Source organism: Strix uralensis, chromosome 5, assembly GCF_047716275.1.
Source record: "Strix uralensis isolate ZFMK-TIS-50842 chromosome 5, bStrUra1, whole genome shotgun sequence".
NCBI classification, from domain to species: Eukaryota; Metazoa; Chordata; class Aves; order Strigiformes; family Strigidae; genus Strix; species Strix uralensis.
The window spans coordinates 1778743-1797828 of NC_133976.1; the positions used below are offsets into that span (position 1 = coordinate 1778743).

The 19086-nt window shown below is 52.4% G+C and overlaps 2 protein-coding genes across 6 annotated transcripts in view; one reads left to right on the forward strand and one right to left on the reverse strand.

The window, feature by feature from the left end:
• The first annotated feature begins 434 nt into the window (after nt 1-434).
• LOC141943748 (uncharacterized) lies at nt 435-8549 on the forward strand. The gene is made up of 9 exons (XM_074869410.1): nt 435-454; nt 499-595; nt 699-1023; nt 6440-6640; nt 6778-6852; nt 7524-7757; nt 7931-7960; nt 8231-8288; nt 8413-8549. The coding sequence occupies exons 1-9, from the start codon at nt 435-437 to the stop codon at nt 8510-8512; spliced, it is 1140 nt and encodes a 379-aa protein (XP_074725511.1). The 3' UTR covers nt 8513-8549.
• Nucleotides 7992-19086, reverse strand: part of FBH1 (F-box DNA helicase 1) — a 32690-nt gene continuing 21595 nt past the window's right edge. For 4 of the 5 annotated variants that reach the window (XM_074869648.1, XM_074869647.1, XM_074869652.1 and 1 more), the window contains 8 exons: nt 17766-17865; nt 17470-17591; nt 15662-15737; nt 14314-14511; nt 13674-13799; nt 12959-13065; nt 11967-12101; nt 9282-10734 (listed from right to left, as the gene is read on the reverse strand). In XM_074869648.1, the coding sequence (XP_074725749.1) occupies nt 10615-10734; nt 11967-12101; nt 12959-13065; nt 13674-13799; nt 14314-14511; nt 15662-15737; nt 17470-17591; nt 17766-17865 (984 nt within the window). In that variant the 3' untranslated portion in view covers nt 9282-10614. Of the gene's footprint in view, nt 10735-11966; nt 12102-12958; nt 13066-13673; nt 13800-14313; nt 14512-15661; nt 15738-17469; nt 17592-17765; nt 17866-19086 lie in introns of all 5 variants that reach the window. The other variant, XM_074869651.1, reaches the window with a different exon arrangement.

The window sequence follows — 19086 nt, forward strand, 5'->3', positions numbered from 1 at the left end:
AGGAGCTCTGCAGATCATCCAGGGCCTTGAATTTTGAGGTTTCCCTGGGGACCAGCAAGCTCCAGCTCCAGCATTGTGATATCTGCACCTCCAGATCCCCCCTCCAAGGGCAATTGCACCCTCCAGGGCACTGCATCCCCCTGGTACCCCATCCTCCCCACCCCCACTACCACATCCTCCTACTCTTAAATTTTTTTTATTGCACCCCCCAACCGAGTACCGCAGTGACCCCCCGGGTATTGCATCACCCCAGGTGCTGCTTTCTCTAGGGGTATCGCATCCCCCCCTCCCTGGGCATCACATCCCCTCTCACCACTCCTCGGTATTGCACCCCCTCTGGGTATCTTCCCCCCCCCCCCCCCCCCCCCCCGGTATTACATCCCCCTCCCCCAGGTATTGCATCCCCCCCAGGGATCTCATCCCCCCCCGAGGTGATGAATCCCCCCATCCCCCGGTATTGCATCCCCCCCCCGGTATTCCATACCCCCCCTCCCCAAGGTATTACACCCCCCCGGGTAATGCACCCCCCCTTCAAACCCCTGGTATTGCATCGCCCCTGGATATCTCCCCCCCTCCCCGGTATTGCACACCCCAGGTATTCCCCCCCTCCCCTCCCCCGTAATACATCCCTCCCCCCCGGGTATTGCACGCCCCCAAGCATCTTCCCCCCGCCCCCCCGGTATTACATCCCCCTCCAGGTACTGCATCCCCCCGGGCATTGCACCCCCCCTCGGGTACCGAATCCCTCTCCCGGGCATTGCACCCCCCCGGGCTCCCCATCCCGGCAGGACCTCCCGGTCACCCGAGGCGACAAGCGAAAGCGAAAGCGAAAGCGCTTCGAGCCACGCCGGGCATGGCCGGTGTCGGCGGCGGGCGGCGGCGGGGCAGAGCCGCGGAGCCTCCGCGGGAGCCCTGAGCCCCCCGCCCGGCCCCGGGGCCGCCGCCGTCCCATGGCGGGGCCGCTGCTGCCGCTGCTCTGCGGGACCGTCGCCCTCCTGATGCCCTGGGTCGCCGCTGATACCGGTAAGTGGGGCTTCGCAGGGCTCCTCGGCTCGCCGCCGGTACGCCCGCGCCCTCCCCGGTGTGACAGAGCTGCGCCCCGGGGTGATTGAGCTGCTCCCCGGGGTGCCCACGCAACTCCCTGGGGTAGCCGAGCTCCCACTCGGGGTCTCCACGCTGCTCCCCGGGGTGCCCACGCTGCTCCCTGCATGCCCACACCTCTCTCTGGGTGACCCATGCCCACCCCTGGGGTACCCACACTGCACCCTGGGGTACCCTCGCTGCTCCCTGCATGCCCACCCCTGGGGTACCCATGCACCCCCCTGGGTTACCCATGCTGCACCCTGGGGTGCCCACGCTGCTCCCTGCATGCCCACACTCCCCTGTAGGTGCCCCATGCCCACTCCTGGGGTACCCACACCACTCCCCGGGGTGCCCATGCTGCTCCTTGGCATGCCCACACCCCTCTCTGGGTGACCCATGCCCACCCCTGGGTTACCCATGCACTCTCCTGGGTTACCCATGCAGCATCCTGGGGTACCCACGCTGCTCCCTGCACACCCGCACCTCTCTCTAGGTGCCCCATACCCACCCCCGGGGCACCCATGCCCACCCCCAGGGCACCCATACTGCACCCTGGGGTGCCCACGCTGCTCCCTGCATGCCCACACCCCCCTGTAGGTGCCCCATGCCCACTCCTGGGGTACCCATGCAGCACCCTGGGGTACCCACGCTGCTTCCTGGGGTGCCCATGCTGCTCCTTGGCATGCCCACATCCCTCTCTGGGTGTCCCATGCCCACTCCTGGGGTGCCCACACTGCTCCCTGCATGCCTACACCCCTTTCTTGATGCCCCATGCCCACCCCCAGGGCACCCACACTGCACCCTGGGGTGCCCAGGCTGCACCCCTGTGTTCCCCTTGCACCTCCCCAGGTGCCCCCCTCCCTCCCCATGTGCCCACACCACCTCTCAACCAGCATCCAGGGAGGCTGGGGGTGATTTTTAGGGTCCGTGTGATGGACCCACGGGAGCTGCATCATTGTGGGATTTCACCCTGGGTGGGGTCTGTGGGTTTTCCACGGGATTATGACTTGGCCACGGCTGAGCATCGCCACTGGACCGGGAATGTCGCATTGTGTCTCGCCTTTCCAAAAGCACAAAACCACAGAATCATTCAGGTTGGAAAAAACCTTGAAGACCATTGAGTCCAACCGTTCTCCCAGCACCAAGCCCAGCACTAACCCACGTCCCCAAGTGCCACGTCTACGTGTCTTCTAAATACCTCCAGTGTTGATGACTCCACCACTTCCCTGGGCAGCCTGTTCCAGTGCTTGACAACCCTTTCAGGGGAGAAATTGTTCCTAATATCCAACCTAAACCTCCCCTGGTGCAACTTGACGACATTTTCTCTCATCTTGTTGCCTGTGGGGAGAAGAGACCGACCCCCACCTCACTCCAACCTCCTTTCAGGGAGTTGTAGAGGGCCATGAGGTCTCCCCTCAGCCTCCTCTTCTCCAGACTAAACCCCCCCAGTTCCCTCAGCCGCTCCCCATCACACCTGTGCTCCAGACCCTGCACCAGCTCTGTTGCCCTTCTCTGGACACAGCAGCTTCAGGAAAAATCACCATCATGGCTCAGCATGGACGGGGAGCCACTGGCTGCAGCAGCAAGACCATGAGGAAATACTTAATTAACTGAAAATACGGGAATTGTGAAAGATTTATGTGGAAGCGCAGGAAATAGCACTGGAAGGGACTGCAAAAGTTCGGGATGGCTTTAGCTCTGTCCCTTCTCCTGGCTCCTGTCTGCTGTCGAAGCTGCAACGCCCTAGAAAATGAATTTATTCCTATTTCCAAACAGCTGGTGGGGGCAGTGAGGGCTGTAAACTGACTGCAGTGGAAAAAACAAGGCAGAAGAGCTGCAGGCACTGCCAAATGCATCTCAGGAACGGGCTAAAAATATTTCCCTGAAGGCAATACTCTCCCACAGCCCCAGCCCTGACCTGCAGGCATTCCTGGTAGCGCTGATGCAATCAGGACCGTTGTGTGAGGCAGAAAATGTGGTTATCTGGGGTGTTAGAGAACAAGAATAATATTTATCTTTTTCAATTCAGTTGATGGATAATTCAGGAAGTGCCACAGCCCCTCTGTGCCGGCCGTGCCGATGCATCCCACAATGCTGATACTGGGCATCACGTCCTCTCCTGCTTTCCATCCCTGGCACAGCTGGTCCATTGTAAATATTTTTCAGTTAAACTATGAAAAAGTTGTATTTATTTCTGTGATTTTGGTGTTTCTCATGAATTCTACCATTCTTGGGCACAGACTCTTAAAATTTCTCTTTTCTCCACTTTTTTTTTGGCTTACGGTTTTTAAACTGCTAGCGGAAAATGAGCAGTGTTCTGGCCCTTTTGATGATAATTTTCTAAGAAAAATAGTCAAGTTTTCCTGATGTGGATTCTCTGGTGTCTAGTTGTGGTTGTGCAGCCCCCTGCAGCCCCGTGAAGCTGGAGGGGGACATCTCCACGACGTGGGATGACAGCACACGGCAGCATCTCCATCCCAGGACTCACCCTGGCCACATGCCTGGTGCCTGTGTGGTTTGTCCCAACGTGCTGGGACAAGCTGACCCTCTCCGGCATCATTTGAGGTCGCTGGTGAAGAAAGCCAAAAAAACCAAACTGAAAACATGCGCTTAATTCATGCCAATACAAAAAAAAAAACCTGAATAATGCGCACGTGTGTCAACCTGGAAATTTAATAACAGTGGGATGCAGGAATTCGGATGGAAATAAGGCAGCTGGAGGTATTTTCCCAGGAAGGCTGGTACCCGGCACCATGGTTTGGGAGGTCAGTTAATGATGCGATGAGTTTTTGAGCATCAGGGCTGATATGTCAGTGGGAAAACTCAACCACAAAGCTCAGAGAGAGCGGAGACAAGTGGAGAGATGCTTTTGGCCATCCTGGGAGAGTCTTGTGAACTTTTCCTTGCATTAAATGGGAAAATAGAAGGCAGATGTGGTTTTTTTTCTGCGTGCAAGTCTCTGGCTGGTGCCCAGATCCAGGGGATTTTATCAATCTGCTTCAATAAAAAAGCAAATAAGAGAGGGAGAGGTTTGTTACCGCAGATCTTGCTTGGAAGCAAGAGTTTATCACGGTCACGGCTCTCCCCATCCATCCATGTTTACACTATTTCCAATTCAGTACAAAGGTATAAAAGCAAACGTAAATCTTGGCCACACATCTCCAGGGTTGTAACAGCACCAGAAATCTGAATCCCTAAAGATTTCCTCCCCTCTTCCCCCTTGGCACGTGTTTTGTCTCAGCAAACGAACTGAAATCCGTGCAGTGATGGTGTGAGATGCTGGGGTCGTGATCCTGGAGAGCAGAGACACCAGGGTCTTGTCATCGAAGGACTTGGGCGTTTTTTGGAAGAGGAGATTATTTTACAATCAAATCAACCAGAAAAAAAGTGCTTCAATGGGATTAGGATGACAAGATTAGGTTTAAAAACTGAAAGACGTAAATGGGCCTCGCATGTCCTTGTTTTTTTGATGTTTCTGGCTGGATTTCTTGCTGCACTCCCTTCGCAGACTTGGCTGCAGGTTGTCTTGGCACTGGAAGGGCTTTTCATTTCTTTTGTGGCACGGCTTCAGGTCTGGCGACGTGTGAGGGCATTTCAAAATGGCCCATGGCGTTTCCTCGAAACACTCCCAGAAATTTTGCTGCCACCTTGAGAGGAGGCTGAGAACCAACGTGCTCAGCACACACGTGGCTGCCACATCACTCGTGCCCTCTGGGCACGGCGGCTGCAGCTCTTTGGGGTGACCCAGGGGACATGCACGGTCCCACCAAAACGGGGCAGCCCCCTGCCTTGGGATGTTCTGGGGATAGATAACGGATTGGGGCAGGAGATTTTTAAGATTTTTATCTCCAGGTGTTTTGGGTGCCTGGGGGAGCACATTGTGTCCCCACTGCCACCATGCTCCTGTCCCCATTGTCCTCCTGTCTCCACCGTGCTCCTGTCCCCATTGTCCTCCTGTCCCCACCATGCTCCTGTCCCCATTGTCCTCCTGTCCCCACCGTGTTCCTGTCCCCACTGCCATCACACTCCCATCCCCATCACCAGTGCATTCTCACCCCTAGTGTGCTCCTGGTGTCGTTCTGTCCTGGCCATGCATTGACTTGTCCTGGCCGTGCATCACATCCTGGCTGCACATCACTCCATCCCAGCCATGCATTGCTCCATCCCGGCTGTATATATTATTTCTTTGCAGAAGGGGTTGTTGGGCGTTGGAATGGGCTGCCCAGGGCAGAGGGGGAGTCCCCATCCCTGGAGGGGTTGAAGAGTCGGGTTGACCCAGCGCTGAGGGATCTGGTGGAGTTGGGAACGGTCAGGGTGAGGTTCATGGTTGGACTGGAGGATCTTCAGGGGCTTTTCCAACCGAGATGATTCTGTGATTCTGTGATTCTGTCTATTGTTCCATCCTGGCTATATATTGCTTCATCCTGGCTGTGCATCGCTCCATCCCGGCCATACATCACATCTTGGCCATGCATTGCTTCATTCCGGCCATGCTTTGCTCCATCCCAGTCGTATATTGCTCCATCCCAGCCATGCATTGCTCCTTCCCCGCTGGGGACCACTCCAGCTTGGCTGTAAGTTGCTTTATCCCCGCTGTGCGTCTCTGCATCCCGGCGCTGGAGCGTCACCTCTCCGCAGCGATGCGTGTCAGGAGACAGGAGCTGGCAGCGGCCGGGGTTGTGGGTCCAGGCATGGGCACGGTCTTGAGGCAACGAAGAAACTTTCTCCATTGCACCAGAGAAAAGAAGTGAAATTCTAACATCCTCTTGTGAAATCGACCTCAAATCAAGGCCAAAGGGGAAGCACAAAAGCCGTAACTCACAGGTCATCACTGCCCCATCGCCTGGCCACGTGATGCTCAGATTTCAGCTGCCTCCAGGGCTGTGGGCTGCAGCGTCCGGGAGGGAGAAAACCCCAGGGAGTAGCTGGAGGAATCACACAGCGCCTGGAATTCTTCATGTCCAGCTGCAAAATGAGCGGAGAAAAAAAGAGGGCGGTGAGCGCAGCTGAAATGCAGCAACTGGGGGCAGGATGTCGCCGGGACGGTCGCTGCAGGGGAATGAAGTTCTGTAAAAAGTCTTCAGCGACCAGAGGAGCTGCTCTAAGTGACCACAAATGTGCCAGAAATGGAGCTTTCCCCTTCTCCGTCCCCCGTGCACAGGCACAACCAGCTCACCGCTGTCTTTTTGCAGGCTGGCTGAGGCTTTCCCAGCCCCGGGGCAGCACTGATACTCCATTCCCACCCCCAGGCAGGATTTGACCCCCTCTGGGTGCCGCTCAGCACAGCGAGCTGGGGCCAGAAGGTGCTTAATCTCCCTGAATCTTTTTTTTTTTTTTTTTTTACCCTCTCCTCCAGCGCCAGTGCGATGCAGCCGCCCCAAGGACGTGGCCAACGCGCACATCGACGTGGACGACAACGTGCTGCTCAACACCCGCCTGCGCTACACCTGCAACCCGGGCTACAAGCGCAAAGCCGGTACCTCCAGCCTCATCCAGTGCATCCTCCCTGAGGGGTCCAGCGAGCCCGACTGGACCCAGACCACGCTGAAATGCATCCGTAAGCCCTTGCTCGGCAGCTGGGACGTGATGGGGACTGGGGTCGGGGGACACCTCCATCACCGGCGTGGCGGAGGAGGATGAGGGGTGGCCTGGGTGCTGTTCTTGATGGTGTTTCCACGTTGTGTCTTCCCAAAGGGGACCCAGCTCTACCTCCACAAACACCCAGCCCTGAGCTCCCGACCACGCTGCACACCGAGAGGACCGAGAGGGGTGAGGAAGGGGCAAACGCAGCCCATGGGGGGGTTGGTTTGGGGCTGCTGTGACCGTCGTCACGGCAAAACCACCACCGCCATGGTATGGAAAGCAAAGTATTTGAATTGCATGATTGAGGAGCGGCTGAGGGAACTGGGGGGGTTTAGTCTGGAGAAGAGGAGGCTGAGGGGAGACCTCCTGGCCCTCTGCAACTCCCTGAAAGGAGGGTGCAGAGAGGGGGGATGAGTCTCTTGAGCCAAGGAACCAGCGGCAGGCCAAGAGGGAATGGCCTCAAGCTGCGCCAGGGCAGGGTCAGACTGGCTCTTAGGAAGGATTTCTTTGCAGAAGGGGTTGTTGGGCGTTGGAATGGGCTGCCCAGGGCAGGGGGGGAGTCCCCATCCCGGGAGGGGTTGAAGAGTCGGGTTGACCCAGCGCTGAGGGATCTGGTGGAGTTGGGAACAGTCAGTGTGAGGTTAATGCTTGGACTTGATGATCTTCAAGGGCTTTTCCAACCTGGATGATTCTGGGATTCTGTGAATTAATTCCATTGCATGAAATGATGCCATTTTGTAGCTGTATCGCCCCTGCCTGAATCGGGCACCAGGCTGAGCACCAAAATAACAGCACTGCCTGGAGCATGCCTGACCGCAACCTTAAATTGAAAGGTTTTACACCATTTCCCCCAGCAGGATCCACTGATACCAACCCGACCTCCAGCCCCTCTCCAGCAGCAGCACCCGGGCTGCCCGGAGCTGCCAGCCAGTCGCCCGTGCCACCAGCCCCTGATGGGCCACCACCGGAGCTATCCATGCCACCGGAGACGCCCCCAGCACTGGAGACACCCACACCAGGAGAGGGGACAGCCCAGGGGACATCTCTGGGGACAACCCCACTGCCCCCCACCCCTATGGACCACGCTGCAGGTCAGGCTGCCTCTCCCACCAACAGGGCTGGTTTCAACGGGCAAAGACTCTTTTACTTTTTCAATACATTTTTCCCTTGTTTCCAACCCTCTCTTTAGTGAGGGTCCCCCCAGCCTCCCTCCTTTTCCTGGCTTTGCAGCTAAAAAAAATCTCAATTTCTCTTTACTTTTCAGTTTCCACCTGGATCCTGGCCCCTTCCATTGGTAAGCCGGGCATAAAGCTTATTTTAGCAAGCAGGGTCTTGTTTTCTTTATTTTTTAGCCTAAAAGCTCACCTTGGGGCTGTGGGAGGTTTATGCCGTGGTCGAGGGCAGTGCCTCCAAGGGAGGAAGGGTGCAGCACCCAAATTTCTTCCCCGGGGTGGGGAGGGCACCTTGTGAACGTGCACAAAGCATTTTCAGCTTTTTGGGGAGCTGTTTGGTCCCTCGGCTGTGCATTGGAAGATGCTTGTGACGAGCCAAATCTCTTCCGCAGGGCTCTCGGTGCTGGTGGTCGCTGGCATCGTGGCCTACTGCTGCTGGAGGATGAAAATGTAAGTGTGTCGAGCCCCATGAGGGCTTTCCACCCCGGTGATGAGTTGTCCTCAGTCTCTGCACTTTCCTGAAAGCCAGGAAAAAGGCCTTTGGGTGCTGTTGACGCTCCTCTCCCCTCTGCAGGCGCGTGAGGCCGGACTACGCGGCAGTGGCCATCCCCATGGTGGCTCGCGCTGCTGGGAACGAGGAGATGTCACCACCCGGTGTCTTGCCCACGGGCTGAGCACCCACCACCAGGCAACTTGGTGCACCCGCCAGCCCGGAGGATGCTTGGGGCTCCCACGGAAAGCTGGATGCTTCCCCAAGCGGCGGTGGCGCGTGGCAGAGCGCATCCCAGTCCCCAGCCGCCCTCCGCACTGGAGCATCCTTGCCCCAGGCACACGCAGCTGCTCTTCCCAGCGTGAACAAGTGACTTTTGTGGGTGAGACTGCTCCAGCACCCAAAGGTGAGCGGGTGGGTGAGCCCTGCGAGGACCCCAGGGTGGTCTGGAGGTGGTGGGTGTTCTGCGTCGGGAGCTGGAATTCGGAGGAGGTGGTCCTGGGGGTGCTGGTGGGTGGCAGGGAGTGAGCTGGAGATGTTTGGGGTGCAGGGAACAGGGTTTGGGTGCTGGGGGGTGAAGCTGGGCTGCTCTGCCCTGAGTAGCACCCATTCCCTGGGCAGGAGCACAGCCAGCTGGACACCAGCCCCAGCCCTAGAGCTGTTTTGTCCCCAAAGTGCCCCCAAAACCCAGAAAGCAGCGCTGAGCATCCCTCCACCGCGTCCTCACCCCCTTCCTGCTCTCTTCCAGCCAGCCACTGGTACTCCCTTGACCACAGCCAAGGGGGCCGGCGCTGTCCCGCCGCGGTTGGCACCTCGTCCATGGCTCAGGGATCCTTCGGAGGCACTTTCAGCGCCAACCCCAGGTGCCCACCGGCTCCGGCCGCTCGCAGGGGACCACAAGCAGGAGCGATTTCACTACAGACACTGACAAAGACTGAAGGCAATAGCACAACTTCGGAAATATTCTTCTGTATTTTCCCTTCGTCCATTGTTGGTTGTTATCCACTCGTTTCCCCCTTGCTACAGAACAGGCAGCTTTATACTGATGCCTTTTTACATATAAATGTGTATATATTGTGTATAATAATTGTGTATATAATTGTGTATAAAGCAATGCACACACAGCAGTTGATTTTTTGTCTGGGCGGGCGATGCGGGGAGGCGAGCGGGGATAGACAGGAGCTGGGGTGGGGTGAAATCCATCTCTGCAGCAGCGAGGGCTTTGTGGTTACACCCAACGTTCACGTCTGGGCTAAAGTTCTGCCCGTGTTTAGGTGAGCGGAACAGAGAGAGTCTTGCTGGAGTCGGTACCTCAAAAGTGAAAGGAGAGGCAGGGAAGCGGCTGCCCTTCAGTGAATTAACTGTGGAAATCAACAGGATGCACGAGCTTCCTCCAGCACACACCGCTCACGGCTCTGGGCAGATCTCTTCTGAAATTGTTTCAGTTTTGATCTCCACATGACACAGGCTCTGGTACAACGAGCCATGGTGTCTTCAAACGGAGAGCGTAAGCCACCATCTGATTTACAAGAACCATTACGCTGCGTGAACCACTGTGATGGTTGGTAAATAAGAGCAACCCAAGACGACTCCTTAACAGAAGGGAAGAGGAAAAAGAAAGCACTAAGGCTTTTTGTTGTTACAGATTTAATTTCAGCATTAAAAACGCTCTCCAGTTTGTCTCTGAATTAGACTGAAACCAAACCAAAGCAGTTCTTCAGACGCTGCCTCTCTCTTCCCTTATGGTTTGCTGCAGGGAGAAGGGAAACAGAGTTTGGGGAAACCCCTTGGCTGCCAAGTAAGGAAATTAATTCAGCTGGGAGAGATTAATAAAAAAGTCCATTTTCTGGGATTGAAGTGTTTCTTTGGGTACTTTACTGTGTTGCATTTTCTTTTCCAGTAGACCAGAGGGATTTTACCGAGGATGACATCATGGAATAGGCAGGGATAGCCTGGCAGTTTGGTCACTGGAGGTGTTTTCCTGGTGACAAAGGTAATGGAGGGGTAATGCTCAAAAAACCCCAAAACTGTCCCGTCTGATACAGTTTATATGGTGCATATTGTTGCATGCAGAGATGCAGCACTAGCCATGCCCAGCAGCTCTTGGAAGGCTGGAGAAAAGGTCTCACACCTTGCAGAGAGCCTGGAGGATTCCTCTTGGAGTTGGTCCAAAATCCTGCTCCAATATCCACCCGATTTTGGAGCTGGGATGTGACATCAGGCCTTGTCCCGCAGCCAGGAGGGCTCTGGGGTGCAGTCAGGTCTCTGGGGAGCTGGAAGGCTTCGTTAAAGCTGGGTGGGCTGTTCCTGAAACGCTGGGAGAAAGGTGAGCGGTGCCAGAGAGCCAAAGCGCTGCTGCGTGCAAGCGTGGCAAAGGTAGCCACCTGCATCCTTGCTGCCATTGCTCTGGGGAGGGAAAGAGAGGAGATTTAAGAGAAGAGGAAGGCTGGAGGAAGGCTTCCAACCTCAGGCAGAACACTCTCACATCCGTGGAAGAGAAAAAGCATTTCCTGCCATCTCCTTTGAAAGGAAATCCCTTAAGGGACAGATTGTTCAATAGCTGCAACAACTAAAATGTGCCTGTGGTGGTTTTTGCTGGTGAAGGACAAGGCTTTGTCTGTCTCTGCTGCTGATGGCTCTGAGCTAGGGTTGTTTAGTCTAGAGCTGGGCAGGGTTTAGTCTGGAGAAGAGGAGGCTGAGGGGAGACCTCATGGCCCTCTACAACTCCCTGAAAGGAGGGTGCAGAGAGGGGGGATGAGTCTCTTGAGCCAAGGAACCAGCGGCAGGCCAAGAGGGAATGGCCTCAAGCTGCGCCAGGGCAGGGTCAGACTGGCTCTTAGGAAGGATTTCTTTGCAGAAGGGGTTGTTGGGTGTTGGAATGGGCTGCCCAGGGCAGGGGGGGAGTCCCCATCCCTGGAGGGGTTGAAGAGTCGGGTTGACCCAGCGCTGAGGGATCTGGTGGAGTTGGGAACAGTCAGTGTGAGGTTAATGCTTGGACTTGATGATCTTCAAGGACTTTTCCAACCTGGATGATTCTGTGATTCTGTGGTTCTATGAGCCATCTGCTCTCTCCTGTCCTGGACACGGAGCTCCCACCGATTTACCGTGTGTTCAGTGGGGGAGCTCAGCCTTCACCGCACCCTCTGGGCAAGGATCCACCCCAGCGCCAGAAGGTGGGATCAAAGCTGAAACTGGACCCAAAAGTCAGATTGTCACTGGGGTGAGGGGTGCTCTGCTAAGCCCACACAGATGTTCCACGGCCTCAACAGAGGCTCTAAGAGTCGGATATGGGATCTGACACAACAAAACCCCCAAACCGTCCCCACCTGAGGCCACAACTAGTCTCAGAAGGGAGGTGAAGGCATGAGTTGATCTGTGGGAACTGCAACACCACCTCGAAGTGGGAAGTGACCCCCAATTAGGAGCCGGGGCTGTGAGCAGAAGCAAAGGGCCGGGGAGCCGTGGGCTATGGGACGCTTCCTGCTCACTTCCACCAAAGCTCAACACTCAGGATGTCCCTCCCTGGTGCGACAGCTCAGAACAGTCACAGCACACAGCTGCCCCGCAAGCCACTGGAGCGGCTGGTGAAGGCTCCTGATTCAGAAATGTGATCTCAAAAGCCCGGGGAGGGGACGTACGTGAGTCAAAGGCAGCTTCTTCACAACCAGCCTGGAGTTGGGCTGTAGCGTTCCCGTACACTGTGGCACAGAACAAGCTATAGCGGCCCTGTCCTTTGCAGCCTCACTCATCAGCTCCACTCGAAGGAAACCCTCCTAAGAAACAAGAAAAAAAAACAGGAACAACACCACTCAGAAGGAGCTGAGATACTGGAACGGGTTGTTTCATATTTTTATTTACCCCCTGGGAAGTGACTTGCAACATTATTGTTTTTAAAATACAAACCAAAAGATCTCCAACCTCCTGGTGACAAAAATCAAGCAGAAAACAGCAGCAGCTCATGAGGAAGTGAATAAGAGCTGGAAACCACTGCAGACAGAGAAAAGGGAACCCACACGCTTGCACTGAGATAATAAGTCAGGTCCTGCGGAAGACAACACCCAAATGCAAGGACTGAAAATATAAGCAATGCTGCAACCTTGTGTCTTGCTGCTGCTGAAATCACGGTATGGAACAGTGTGAACTGAGGAAAAAATGTGTCCTCAGCTATTTTGGTCTATGCCAGCACAAGCCAGGGCACAGTCCATGCTCAGCATAAATCTTAGGATCAAGCTGAATCTTACTATAATCTTCTTTTATGCTTCTCTACCAAACACCCCTCCTCCAAACATAATAATCGGAGATGAGCAGATTTTATGGGTAGTGGGTGCCGACTCTCCCAGCACTTTTTTAAATTGACAGCTGCCCATCCTGCCCGAGACATCATCACTTGCAGAGCTGCCTCGAAACTCCAAATCCTAACGGGATTCCCAGCAGCGTGGCTGGGAGTCTGCCCTCCCTGGATGTCTGCTCTGCCTCTGGAGCACTCACACAGAGGCTGAGGAACTGCTGCAGTTCACAGGCAGGGGTGCTCAGCCAGACCACACGCGACGGTGGCTTGTTTTAGTGCAGGTATCAGGACCCTAAATTACCCCACTCGAGGATTTGCTTACCTTGGAAAGATTTCACTTACCCCAGCCAATGCTAAAAGGTATTCCAGGGACTTTGACATTAGCAAACACTTCTTTGCACGTGTCACTGCTACATAGAGCAGGTTCCATTCATCCTCAGGATACATGTCTAGGGTGGAGAAAAGACCATGCATAGCTTTAGAGAACAAGAATGAACAGCTCTGCCATTCTACTAATGCTTCAGCTAGTATTTCTGGGAGGTGCTGCTCCGGGAGAGCATGAACTTGCAGAGCAGCACAGCTGTGCAGCACCCTCCTGCGTTTGCTCTGCAGTTCCTGCCACCACCGACAGCTCCTGCCTCATTCCATCTTCCTCCCTCAAAGGCAGGACTCTACACGCCTAGAGAAGCAGCTCACTGCTATATGTTTTCCCACCTCCCAGGCACAGGTTTGGCACTGGGGGAGCTTCTCAGCCTCTAGATTCACTCTGCAAGCTCCTCTCTGTTCACTGGGAAGAGACGGGCTCTTCCAAAGCATGAACTGTGGCACTTAAGCAAAGCTCAGTCTTTCCCAAGTGTGGAGTTGGTCTTTCTCTGTTGTTAGACAGCTACGAGCTCGACTGCAGGAATATTCCCCTACCTCGCTGTGAAGGAAACTACAAGATCAAGAATCACTGGCACATGCCACCACCGAGAAGCTCGGGGGACAAGGGCTGGCAGCACGCTTTGCTTTCCTGCTTTCAGAGCAGGCTGGGTACCACACACAGCCGTTCCCTTACCGATACTGAAGTTAGTTACTCTCTGGTGATTGCCACTGCGAGATGGCACTTTCACAAAGTCATCTGCAATCAGCACCGTATCAAACTCCAGACCTTTGGCTTGGTGGACAGTACCTATTATATAATCTGTAACCCGTGCACGTGGGGAACGAGAAGGAAAAATAAGGGAAAAGATGAGTCATCACAGCAATAATGGTATTTTTAATTTCACGAGGCGCCAAGTCAAATGAAATTATTTCATTCTGCATTCATTTCACTTCTCCCCAAATACAAATCAGAAGCAAAGTACCTCCACTGGGAATCTAGACTGCTGAAAACAACTTCCCTGCCAAGGAAAATACCCGGTTGGCAGCAGCCTGAGCCTCAGCCCCAACTCCCAAACAGGAATTCTCTTTATCTGATGAATTTTTATCGTGATTGCTTTGTCCCTTCCCCAAATTTTAGTCAGCAAGTTGCAGGGCAATTCCAACAGGACTCCCAAAAAGCAGGACAAAGTCCTAGGGCTTTCCAACTGTAGGAAATAGTTGACCGACTTGATCCAAACTTAGTCTTTTTGCAGAACAAGGTGGATTCAGCACTGAAGCTTGATTGAAAGAAGACCTGAATTTGCTCCCCTATCAAAGACACAGCTTGGCTTTACCTGCCGTAGCTTGTTGTCGCACATGGCTGCTCCGAATCTTCTGCACGAGCTCAGGGATCCGCTCTCTATATTTCTCCACTAATGCAATCTTCACTTCCAGATCTTTGTCATCGATGCGCTCTGCATACTCCCTGAAACCGATGAAGCCCTCAGTTTCTTCCCATTTTTTGATAAAGGAGTCCTTTATAACAAGATTTGCTGAAAAAGAAAGTAGCAGATGACATGAGTTTATTTGACAGACACATATAATGGCATATTTAAATTCTAATCAAATTTCAAAGTATTAGGGAAGGCAAGCGTGGGGCAGTGGATGGATTGTTGCTGTGGGATGTCAGGGCTTGGGATATACTCCTCGCTCTGTGATCGGTGGGTTTTGCTCAGGATTTTTTCTTTACTGATGCAAAACACCCTCAAATGCTTTCATGAGAGTGGGTAGTTTCACAAAACAGCTTCACTTTGAGATGCAGCACTGGTGTACGATGGAGGGTACAGAAGTTTAAGGAGCTCAGGAGAGAGCGGTTGGCAAACATGCCCCGAGCTCACCCATTTCTAGAGCACGTGTCCTAGAAAGTCTTCACAACCTTCATCCCCAGAGATATTCAGAAATCGAAGGGAAAAGACTCTGAGCAGTCTGAAAAGTTTCTAACATGACTTCAGAGCAGCTGGAGCCAGGGCTCAGGGCAGAAACAGCCCCAGGGCCCTTCCAACCTGCGTTATTCTCTCTTTTTACCCCGTTGGCAAGGAATTTTCCTGGTAGCTCACCTTCCAAAGAACCAGTAACAACACCCATATAATCAATCACTTGTGGCAGTTCAGTAAGTCCTTTGTTTGTCTCTGTGCCCCATATATAAGCTATATATAACAATACTTGTCTACAGCTGCCATAAAATTTTAAATGAATGATTTACTTCCTAAATGATATCCATCAGTGAAAAGAAAGCATGTCATAGAGGAATCAGCACACCAGGTTTAAAAACAAAATAGGAAAAGCCTAAGAAAAATGAAAAATGAAGTAAAATCAGAAAACATAGCAGAAAAAAATCCCAATTTATGAGTTTACTGGGCTCTTGCCCTCAACATAAGGCATCGCAGCAGAAAGCTGGGGAGGACCACATGACACAGGCCCCACAATTTCAGCATTTCTGGTATTAACACCAGCCACTGAAGCAGCCAAAATAGCACAGCCCATGACACTACCATTGAGAAGTCAGATTTCAACAGATAACTGCATGAGGAAATACAAAATAAAACACCAAGAAGCGTGTTGTTTTCCATCACTGCAGCAAAAACTAAAATGTCTCTGCTGCTGGAGGGAGGATCACAGGGAGAAGGGTGAGGATGTACTCACCTTTTTTCCGTTCATCTGCGGGTTGACTGAGTTTCCAAATATCGTGAATTCTCTCCAGGCCAAAACGGTCAAGCCCCTAAAACAAACAACAATTCATCTTAATATACAGGAGTAAAGGTGCTGTCTAGAGTTTCTAGATAAGCTAGCAGGGCCTGGTGGTTAGTGGTGGTGAGAGGGAGGGAAAAAGAGAAATGTGCTGAAGATACAGGGCTGGTTTCCTGAAATCTCTGGAGCTGTAGCACAACCAAAGGCAGCTGAAAAAGCAATGATCCAGCCCACTCTGCGGACAGACAGACAGAGAGAACAGCAACTGTCTGAATGGCATTATAACAGAGCTACGGCAGAATTTTACATTCAAAGTCTTTTCAAAGAAGAAAAAAATTCTGTAATTTTGGGTTTTGGTCATTTTAGCTTCCAAAAGCTGCATATTGCTTTGTTAGAAAGAACTTTAGAAGTTTGTTGTGCCATAAATGCTGCTGGCCTACTGACTCCACGTTGTTCCATGGCAAAGCCAGCTCCAGGCATGACTGCATCCTCTTTCCTGAAGCAATGGGCCACCAAAATGAAGATAAACTTGCTAAGCTGACTGTAAATGTTTCCCTTTCAATGTTAAACTGAAACAAAAGGCTTTGTTTCGACAATTTTTACTTTCAGGAATTATTTTTCCCCCTTGTTTCCCAACTCAGTTTGTTTTGTTCCATCAAAAGAAGTGTCAGTCTGAACTTTGCCTTATTCCACATTGCAAAGGCAGACGAGGATTTTGGTACTGGGTAGACAGTTCAAACATTCATTCCACTGCAATATGCAGTTTCCCAGTGCAAAAGAGAAATTAAAATATAAGCCTAAAATTCAAAAGACCAGGCTCTTGCTCAAACACATTCAGCACTAGGACAACTGTTCATGTGCTTCTATGTTTCTGGGTGCAGAACAAGATCTCAAATTAAATCATAGGTATTGATGATTCAGAGTCTGAAGACTAATGATTCCTCTGAGGCTTTTGAAATGTGGAGCCTTATTAAAACCTCCCTGCCATTCAAGCACACAAATTTCTGCAGACGTGCGCACACGCACGCTCTCCTTCAGACACGTGGGTGCCTTTTGCCAATGAAAAATCAGTGCAAACCTCAACTGTTGCTCCCTCAAGGGGTTAACATTCACCATTGCTGAAAATCCCTATTTCCCTCACCAAAAAGGCCGGTGCACCAATTTTCCTGAGTGTATCAACACAGGGACCAGACCATCACAGGACTGGAAATTAGTAATGAGCACAGCACAGCCCTCTGTGGCATCCACAAGCCCAAAGGTCACCTTCAGCTTCAGCCATTGTCTTTGTCTCTTAAGAGAGCTTGAAAAATTGCTTTTTATACTCAGCCTGCAATTATTTTGATTTCCCTAATGCAGGAGCACTGTGCCACTGCTGGCAGTCAAAGGCAGTCAGCAGTGCTCCATCTAATGCAAATACTTGCAGCGACTTGTTCCAGCCATATATCACCCTGCCCCTGCCCCAACCCCATCCAGCAGACAGGAGCTGCTGCCCGCTCATCTGAGCCTGATGAAAAAAAAAAGAGATGAGCCTAAAAAGGGATCACCTGCACCGATCTGAGAACAGCTGCTCCAAAAAACCTCTTCCCCAGCCACAACAGATTGCTGCTTTCCTCCTTGAATATTGGTTTTTAAACCTGGGTGCTACAGACAGCAGATCAGCCACACCTATTTCAAGCCACACGTAGGTGTCTCTGCTACAAGTGCTAACAGGTTTGGGGACTCGAGGTTGGGATGTGAAAGACACGTTGGCAATCTCCCCTTACCCCAATCACGTGTATTTTAATTGGTCTCTCTCTTCCAGTAAGTCTCACAGCGTCCTCGAACACGTTAAAATTGCTCCGTGATAAGATTGTTATCTTCCCTTCCATGCTGCCTCTCACATCACCTGCATGAAGAAATTCCCAGTTAGCCAGGGCAGTTAGAAAGCAGGTTTAGAAACCCAAAGATCTTCATAAATCAGGATTAATCCTGACACGTTTTGTTTATTATGCAGTGGCTCTGTAACTCCCAGTCACTGAACAGAGCTGACTGAGCCGAGAGATGCACTGACACGACTTACCCTTTTGGTTTCCACCCACTAATGTCTTATTCCTGATCCCCTTGCAGACATCCAGAATGGTTGCTCCAACGTAAGCTATTTCAGGACCAAATCTGAAACTCTATGTGGAAAAATAAAGGAAACAGCAGGAAAAGAAGAGGAGCTTGTTAGAACCTACAAAAGTATTACTATATATGGAACTATACAATTCCCACCAACCTTCTGGCCAACCTTTCTCTTAGAAAAAGCACCCAAATCCCCCCCAAACTATTCCTAGAAAGCCTGGTCACTCTTACATCCAAGACAGTAGGAACTGTGCTGTGAGGTGGGACTGTCATACAGGGTAAAATGTGGTTTCCAGCCTCTCCACCCCAAGAGTGGCCACTGCCAAGACTCTTTCCCAGTAAGTTAATGGGACATGGCATATTTGTTCTGCAGCAGGGCAGGGGGTGGAGGTCGTGGGAAAAGAGCAGCAGAGCAGGGCTGGGGGTTGTTCCTTGTGCTTTCCTAACCTGTAGATCTGGGGCCAACAGTCAAAGAATCATGAGGTCAAAGTCCTAATCAAGTTTCCCTAACACCATGATTAAAACCCACCAGTGCCTGGCTGAGCACAACACCTCCACCAGCAAAGAGAAGCAGAAAATCTTGTTACCCACAAAAACTCCACAAGTGAGCTGATGCAAGGCTAGTCCCAAGACTTGTCCCAAGATGTGCCACCACAAATAAAGGCAGTCCCTGGCCCCTGCCCCTCAGCCAGGCTGACATAGTGTGAGGGGAAAAGGCAGCTCAGGTGGATGAATGTTTTGGTGGCTGTTCTGGCTTAGGAGCTGGTTGCACTGCAGCTTGTGTCACTGGTTTAAACTGATTCATTCTGAAGGATTCCTTAGCTGTGAGAATTGTGTAGTCATGTAGCTAATGACACTAAAAAACTAATCAGGGTGAGCTTTCAGTTGGCACAGCAGCAGGTTAGGTAATCCAGCCTGGAGACACAAGTATCACTTGTGCTGAAAGAAGGCAGAAGCTCTATTCCAGGGCAAACTCAGATCAGCTGAAGCTACTTGTGAAAATTACTCCCTTGGCAGACAAACAGGGCAGGAGATATCACAGACAAAGGGATGTTGGTGGGAGAGAGGTGGCAGTCCTGGAGTTTGTACAGAGCCAGAAAAAAAGATTGTGTGTGCAGCCAGCAAATATGTCACAGAATCACAGAATCATCTAGGTGGAACAGCCCTTGAAGATCCTCCAGCCTAACTATGAACCTCACCCTGACCGTTCCCAACTCCACCAGATCCCTCAGCGCTGGGTCAATCTGACTCTTCAACCCCTCCAGGGTTGGGGACTC

Coding starts and splice junctions, on each gene's coding strand:
- LOC141943748 (XM_074869410.1), top strand. CDS start 435: ATGAATCCCCCCATCCCCCG. Junction 455..498: donor ATGAATCCCCCCATCCCCCG/GTATTGCATCCC, acceptor CCCCTCCCCAAG/GTATTACACCCCCCCGGGTA. Junction 596..698: donor CCCGGTATTGCACACCCCAG/GTATTCCCCCCC, acceptor ATCCCCCTCCAG/GTACTGCATCCCCCCGGGCA.